Raw genomic sequence first — 8220 nt, 5'->3', positions numbered from 1 at the left:
TTATCATTCAAAAATATAATATAATTAGTAGGGATTTATGTTCGATATATATTTTATTTTATTTTGTTGAATGAGCATGACATTGAGTTGGCAGTTTTTATTTGAAGAAATTGCATGATAATTAAGAATGATATAATTGCGTGCAGTCTGGCTGCTCTTTGTTGCTGTTGCATTTTGGAAGAATGGTGCATATAGAGTAGACACGGTTGGAACCAATGCAAGTGAATATTCAGACACAGATTCTCAAATATTTATAAATATAAATGAAAAATAATGTGATAAGAATATATATGGATCGGATCATATTATTAATAAAGTTATGTATGTTCTACTTTTCATGAGTGAATGCAGTTAAACTATACGACTACATTAAGCTTTTAATTAGAGAAGAAATGTGATGACTTTGGTGCGTAGGTGTAATAACTGTAATATAAACCGTATAATTTTAAATTATTCGATTATATATTGTTTTTTTGCTTAAAATTAAACATCATTTTAATAAAGTAAACAAATGAGAAATTTCTTGTATGATATCTTTATCGAAGTGGTTAGATTTTGGCACTATTTTTTGTAGTTTTACTCGTGTAATTAAAGTAGATTTGATTTTTAACGTTGGTAATAAAAAAAGTAGAAATTAAAAATGGTCTTTAACATGTATTACAACTTTAATTAAAGTGTATTATATAAATAGTCATTTTAACATTTTAGTTTCAACACATCAATCAAAGGAGTTTCTGTTCACATTTCTAACATGAATACAAGAGAGTTTGGTTAAAGAGAAGATTAGAAAGTTATTACTTATTAGTAAGATTAATCAAATATAATAATTAAGAGAGTTTCTATTCACAGATTTGGGTATACTTTTGAATTTATCAATGTTTTTGTTTTTCATTTTTTTGTGAGACATCTCAAGACTCTTCTCACAAGCACAGATTCAGGATACTTAATCTCATAGCATCCAAGCCAACAATGATGATATTGAATCTTTTAAATATTTTATCTATGGATTTTTCTTCCTTCATTGAGGACATTTCATATTCTCTGTTAAGCATGTCTATCCTAGTCTTCTTTACTATAGTGGTTCCTTCATAAGTGACTTGAAGTTTGTCCAATATTTTCTTTGCCGTTGTGCATCGTGATACCCGTCGGTACTTCTCGAAGTTGATTGCACAGTTGAACAAGTTGATAGCCTTGGCATTGAGCTCCACCTTCTTTCTGTCTTCTTCGATCCAACTGGCTTCTAGTTTAAGGGAGACTATTCCTTCAGCACTTGTAGTGGTTGGATATTGAGAACCCTCCAGGATGATCTTCCATAGTCTGTAATAATGTTTGATCATCATCAAATTGGTTTTAGAGTTTTTCAAACTCATCAATCTCTCCCTTGATGACAAACATTATTAAAAATTGAAATGGAAAGAAATCAAAGATTAGAGTACTCCCTTTGAAAATTGGGATTTCTTCCCCTTTTCAATTGTTACATGACTCCTCCTTAATATATGCCATTTTACCAAGGGAAGCATTACCTGTAATAATTTTATCAAGTCTAAGGCAACTACGTTATTCAACATATGGAATTTGAGATGTTGAATGGCTTGATTTATGAGTAGAAATAACATGATAAACACAACTTGACTTGTTATCATATGAATGATTTCTGCTCAATAACAATAAAAAAATGCTTTGAGTACAGAGGACATAAAAAGCAGTTGATAATTCCCAAATAATTTGATTAAATGAACAACATTTTCTAGCCATCATATCAGAGCAAAAATTATCAGTTTATAGTAAGAAAAACATTTTCAGTTAAATAAAATCATATCAGAGCATAAGAAATTTTATCAACATATCAAAGCATAAAGGGATTATAAAAAAATAATTAAGTAAAAAAAAACAACAGCAAACAACAACCATTTCAACAACAGATCATAATCATTGAAACAAGATAATCATTGAAACAAAGAGTTTGTGCACAGGGGTGATCATGAATCACAAAAGATTTCAGCCCCTGTTTTCCTTGTTTCTTTCAACTTTTCAATTTTTCACAGCTTTTCTCCCCCTTTTGTCATCAAAGGAGAACCTGCAAAAAATAATAATGCAACACAGACATATATAACCAAAACCAAAATATCCAGTGTTTAACAAAATAACAGAGGTCTAGAGTATCCAAACAACCTATAGAGTACCAAAATAAACCAAACAAAACTAGAATTCAACAAGAGACAAATAAGTCAATCATCAGAGAGGTTGTACTCAGATCCAGATTCATCATCCTTATCGGCAGCCCCCATCTCTTCTTCGAAATTCTGAAGCATCAGACCAACTCTTTCTTGGCACTTTGTCCAAGCTTTTTCATTTTCGTATGCTTGCTTACGAGCGGCCTTGTAAGATTCCACCATGAGTTTGGACATGTTAGAAAACTCAGTGAAAACCTCCTTGATCGATTCTGCCATTTTGGATGGCTCGGCTGGGCGACTCTCAAGATTACTGTCAGAGTGCATTTTGCTTTTGGTGCCTTTCATAGTACCTAAAACTCCTCCTCCCTTAATTGATGAAACTTTATTCTCTACATCTTCATTGATTAGATCAACATTGAAGTATTCAAAGATGCAAGTAAGAAATATGCCATAGAGAAGGTTAGCCTTTTTGATGCTCCTAACACATTTCCACATATGCCTTATCATGAGATATGCAAAGGAAATAGGAGATGAAGTAATAATGACAAAAAGCACAAAGGAATCAGAAACAGTTACTCTATTGTGTGAGCCACTCTGTGGAGTCATAATGTGAGTTATAATTTTGTGTAGCAATGCTTTTTTTGGACCAAGGGCTTTGTGAGTTGAAACCGTGCCATCTAGTCCAGACAGATTTTCACATATTTGTTGCAGAGCAATCTGATGTGTGACTCCCAAAGACAAGGCAGTTTCTTCCGAAAACAAGTAAGAAAAAAAATCACCAAGTGGCAACAACGATTTCTAAATAAACATGCAAAAATCCTAAAGCCACGCGTTGCAAATAAAGGAGTAGTAAAGGCGCGAAATTCTCCTCAAACACGCAAAAGCACCAAAGCAGAAATACAGAAAATGCTACACAAATGACAAGAGAAGGTAAAGAACTAACCTTTTTTCTGTAAATCAAAAGAGAAGCAGTTGCAGCGACAGAAAGCAGCGAACCACCCGAGAACAGAAGGCCAAAGGGAGTTTCTAGTGAAAGAGCAAAAGAGTAGGGAAATTTTTCGAAGAGAAGACGAAAGAAAACAAAGAAAGAAGAGAGAGAGTATTTATAATGGACCAGGGGAACAATAGTAAAATGACGCAGTCATTAAAGCAATACACCGTTACCAATGTAACTGCCTCCATGTATAAATGCGAAATCCCCAAACGGACGCGACGATTGGAAAATTCAAAATCACGTCGGTTTCAAACAAAAAACCACGTCGATTTCTGACTTGAATGAGCCCGAGTTCAACTAATACTCGAATCCAACTCCCGGCTAAGAAATCGGACTCAAGTAGAGGCACTGTTCATACCTTGGCCCAATACTATGGTCCAGGCTCAAGTAAGCCCAAAACGGTCCAACCCAAAGGTTGGCCTTCACCCCATACCCGACCTCTATGAAAGACGTCAGACTCGACATAAGCCCCTCCTCAAAGAGGTCGGGCTCGACATGAGGTGGCAGACAACACTTGTTCAAATAAGTAACTGCTTCCTAAAATCTCTCATCCACTTCCAGAAGCAATATCCAACAACCCTAAGATAAAGGGACGGTTATCCACCTTCAGAAGTGGAACTACTCCAACGGTGATTATTGGATCACCACTATAAATACACTGACACACTCAGGTAAAACTAAGTTCCAATACTCTCAAAATCTGCTTACCCCCTTGCTAACTTAGGCATCAGAGTGTCTTTGCAGGTACCACCCCCATTCTTCAAAACACACAACTTGGACGGCGGCTCCCGAACGCGAACAAGTCAGAGACCTTCCACTAACGTTTGGGCTAATCCTTCAAACCCAATCCACCCATCTCAGGTTACTTACGTAACAGTAGGTTTTATAGGTTTTTGAGAAAGAGAGAATTTGAATCAAAATATACTCTTTTAAATTTAGAATGTACTATTGAATTAGTAGAATTTTTTCGTCTTCTCTCTTCTAACAACAGAAGCTTATTTAAAGATAAAGGAAGAGAGAAAGTAATACCAATATGTATCCTAGTTAATCCAAGGTACAATGAGGTTTAGGTTCAATCTCTAACCCAATTATGGTAGAATTTCATTATAAAATAGATAATATTACAAACACTAATTTTAAGACAAAAACAAATGAAGTTATAATTCGGAACTTCACAAATAAATGTCAAGATAAACGAAGTCATAATTCTAGGTTTCACAAACAAAGACAAAACTCCAAAACAAAAAAAGAACCAAAAACATACTAAAACAAAAGTTGAAAGTAAAGACTTACATGTATTTGTCTTTATTTAAAATTGATAATTGAGAGTTATTATTTATTAGATAATAATTTAGTGAATCATGTCAAATTATCTAATAGTTTTTAACTAACAACTTCAGATAAAGACAATTCTACGTAGATTTTAACTAACAATTCTTAACTACCATTTGACTTTTTTTAATTTATACATTTTTACTCATAATTTTTTTTTTTAAATAATCCCTCACATAGACATAAACATTTTTTTTCTTAACTAGGAAGACTCTAATGGCATAGACTCCCCATACTCAATTAAGAGGTTGTGGGTTCGAGTCTCCTATCTTTCCAAATTTTTGCCAATGAGTTATAGCTCAAATGGCATAGTCTCTCCATACTCAATTAAGAGGTTGCGGGTTCGAGTCTCCTATCTTTGGTAAAAAAAAAAAAAAAAAAAAGTAAAAAACTAAAATTAAATCATCGGTTAAAAGCTTTTGCAATAGGGGAAGAGTGGAAGACATTGTTGCCCTTCAAAAAAAAAAAACAAAAGAGAAGGGTATTTTTGGAAAATAAGATAATAGCGGTGGAGCAAAGGGAAGAGTTGTAGAGAGGGTTAAGGCGAGGAAGATGAAGCTTTTCGACGCACACTGTCATCTTCAAGATCCAAGAATCTTAAGCAACGTTCCCCAAATCATAGCAACCGCCCAAAGCGTAGGTGTCGCTGCCTTCGCCGTCAATGGACTCTCCGAGAAAGACTGGCTTCAGGTCAAACACATGTCCCAATCGTATCCTTCAGTCATCCCTTCCTTTGGCCTCCATCCATGGTTCGTTGCAGAAAGGTCTCCGAATTGGTTCAACACTCTCAAACAATTCTTCGATTCTACGCCATCCGCCGCCGTCGGAGAGGTGACCTATCATTCATCAATTCATATTCTCTGCGAATTTCAATCTATTTCATGTAATTTCATTTTTCTTCGATTTTCTCAGATTGGTCTTGACAAAGGATCTCATGGAAGGAACGTTGATTTTTCAGATCAGGTTGAAGTATTCAAGAACCAGCTTCAACTTGCAAAATCGTTAAACAAGCCGGCATCTGTACACTGTGTTCGTGCCTTCGGTGAACTTCTTGAGATGATGAAGCAGGAACCAAATTCCAAAATTTAACTTTAGCATTTAGGTTTATAATTTAGGATTTAGGGTCTAGAATTTAAATAAATAAACTAATTTTAAAAATTTTGGCTGAAAAAAGTTGGTTACCTAGCATTAGGCGTGTTATTTATGCTACTAGTGTCTTTGGTAGTTGGTATGAGAGCCTCAGATCATGTTTTAAGTTTATTATTCAAGTCATTTTTATCTTTCCAGTGAATTATCGGAATGAACTGAGTAACCGAATCGAGCTTCTAAGAATAGCACATGAATCATAGGTATTGTAGTTCCAAAAACAGTATGGCCAGTTTGTTAACAACCTTGCTTTTGTCTCCTCTATAGCTATAGTGATGTAGTTACTGATTAAGTTCATATGGATGAATAATTTTGTGTGTGGGCTTACTTCCTGATCTTATCTAAGCTTTTCGTACTTAGCTTAGATACTCATAATTTAATAGTGTTGCCATGAAATTAGTGTTAAAGTTATGTTCTAATTGATGATTATGAACTAGCATCTTGGAAATTGAGTCTTCCTTCGAAATTTCACCATTTCCAGGTCAATGGGACCTTTTCCTGCCGGTGTTATTCTTCATTCTTACCTAGGATCTGCAGAGATGGTTCCTGAATTTTCAAAGCTCGGTGCTTATTTTTCCTTCTCAGGGTTTCTAATGTCATTAAAAGCAAATAAGGCAAAGAAAATGCTGCAGATGGTGATTTTCATCACTTGCATTATTTGATTAATATTCTGTAGTTTTGTATTATGTGTGTCGAAACAATTAACAATATTGACATTCTTATTGTTTTCTATTTAGGTCCCTTCTGATAGAATTTTGTTGGAGACCGATGCACCTGATGCACTGCCAAAGTCAAACATAGATTCTCTTTTTTTCGTCGATGGAGATCCTTCTCTCCCGGAGGAGCCTCAAGGTCAAAGCTCAACATCATCCTCAGCATCTGGTACATCGCTTAATGATGGGTCCCAAGTCTTAACAGATGCTTCGACATTGCCAAAGGAAACCCTAAATCATCCAGCCAACATACATCTGGTATATAGCTTAGTATTTGCTTATTTTCACCTTCGATTTTCAAAATAAGTGTAGCTTGATAAATTTTTTTAATACAGAACAAAATTCTCCCCAATTTAAGTTTTACTGTGAACATGCAAGTCATCCAGCATAGCTAGTTCGTATCTCTTCTTTTCTTTTTCTCTCTGATATTTTTTACTAGCCCCGCTACTGAATTAGAATGCATAAATGAAGTGCTTATTATTTGGAAATACTGTGTTTAGCCATAGGTTTCTTAAACTACAAGAGTGTTCATTTTGTGTGTTGGAACCCCAACAAATGAATTTATTTGAGTTGGAACCGAATCATCCCATGTTTGGAAGTAGATAACAATGCAAAATGAATTGGTTTTATTAAATCCATCCAAAACCATTCTTAACAATTATAGGATGCTTACTCAGCATGCTTGTATGGATAATCTTATTACTTTGTAATGCCAAAGGCGAGGTAGAAAGATATGCAGGTTTGCGTGAGGGGCGAGTTGATTGCTGTAATATGGATCTCGTAATAGTGGTTAGGAGTTAGCTTGGGGAGTGGGATATGCACATAGAAATTAATCTCTTTCTCTCTTGTGATTATGTATTTATACTATTCAATTCATTCCTCTTGCAGGTACTTGATTATGTTGCATCAATGCTAGAGATTACAAAAGAAGAGCTTGCTGAACTAAGTTATCAAAACGCAGTGCGAGTATTCTCCTATGAAGGTTCGAAAGTACTCCACGCATAAGCGAAGTAATGATGTAGCAATGTCGACAGAGAAGAAGTAGAAGATTACATGTGTAACGCGCACATAAAGCAAACAACATACTATAACTTTTGTTGCCAATACACAACATGTAAAGAATGAACCGTGCATACAGGCTGGGTTCAATTTATGCATACAGCTATATTGAGTTTGAACCGAAAAGGAAGTAGTCATTTATTATTGTTGATTATTATTATTTATGTAATTATGATGATGATCAATATAACCTCCTTCCACCAGAGCCATTCTCCCTTTGGATGTTATAATAGAGAGCAGCAACAGGCGAACCACGATTGTATAGTTCGGCAAATTCTCTGGTGTTGAAGTTTTGGCGCCAACCAGGGGCATAAACCTTCTCCTTACCCAATTGACGAAATAACACGAATACGATTCGATGAATCCCAGATGTTGGTCGTGGACTTTCATATGCTACCACCTCATTACCTGTAACATAATTGTATTCATCCCATCTCATTATTAACCTTATTAATTAAATAAATTACCTGTTTAACTTTTGTTAAAATTGTTACTAATTACATTATATCTTCTTGAAAGCTCATTTAATTTGTGTATATATATATATATATATTCAAAAGACATGGTCCACGCTGGATTCCCATGTGCACATAGCTAATGCTCAGTTTAAACGCATGGTCCATATATTATATAGTATACTATACCTAAATGGCCAATTTTTATGTTAATGAGATTACACCAAATAAATAAACAAATAAATACACAACAATCTCACGTACCAAAATTAGGTCCAGTTGTGGCGGGAATATCAGTTACCAGCCTGAAGTCAATCAAAAGAAAGAAGCATTAAATTAGAATATAT

The 8220-nt window shown here is 34.8% G+C and overlaps 3 protein-coding genes across 4 annotated transcripts in view; 2 read left to right on the top strand and 1 right to left on the bottom strand.

Moving 5' to 3' along the window:
* Nucleotides 1-1565, top strand: part of LOC107621929 (cysteine-rich and transmembrane domain-containing protein A-like) — a 2326-nt gene extending 761 nt beyond the window's left edge. Inside the window, exon 3 of one of the 2 annotated variants that reach the window (XM_021113819.1) lies at nt 1162-1565. In XM_021113819.1, coding sequence (XP_020969478.1) covers nt 1162-1165 — 4 coding nt within the window. In that variant the 3' untranslated portion in view covers nt 1166-1565. Of the gene's footprint in view, nt 1-146; nt 520-1161 lie in introns of those variants that run through there. The other variant, XM_016323895.2, reaches the window with a different exon arrangement.
* On the top strand, nt 4945-7623 carry LOC107623720 (uncharacterized metal-dependent hydrolase YabD). The gene is made up of 5 exons (XM_016326069.2): nt 4945-5331; nt 5413-5564; nt 6128-6281; nt 6384-6617; nt 7248-7623. The coding sequence occupies exons 1-5, from the start codon at nt 5053-5055 to the stop codon at nt 7362-7364; spliced, it is 936 nt and encodes a 311-aa protein (XP_016181555.1). The 5' UTR covers nt 4945-5052; the 3' UTR covers nt 7365-7623.
* The window catches only part of LOC107623721 (protein HEADING DATE 3A-like), a 1716-nt gene continuing 1016 nt past the window's right edge, over nt 7521-8220 (bottom strand). Inside the window, exons 3-4 of the mRNA XM_016326070.2 lie at nt 8138-8178; nt 7521-7826 (exon numbers count right to left, since the gene is read on the bottom strand). Coding sequence (XP_016181556.1) covers nt 7600-7826; nt 8138-8178 — 268 coding nt within the window. The 3' untranslated portion in view covers nt 7521-7599. The remainder of the gene's footprint in view (nt 7827-8137; nt 8179-8220) is intronic.

The sequence above is a fragment of the Arachis ipaensis genome, chromosome B10 (genome assembly GCF_000816755.2).
Source record: "Arachis ipaensis cultivar K30076 chromosome B10, Araip1.1, whole genome shotgun sequence".
NCBI classification, from domain to species: domain Eukaryota; kingdom Viridiplantae; phylum Streptophyta; class Magnoliopsida; order Fabales; family Fabaceae; genus Arachis; species Arachis ipaensis.
The sequence above is the reverse complement of the archived record's forward strand: the minus strand, read 5'-3'. Positions and strand labels throughout refer to the sequence as shown.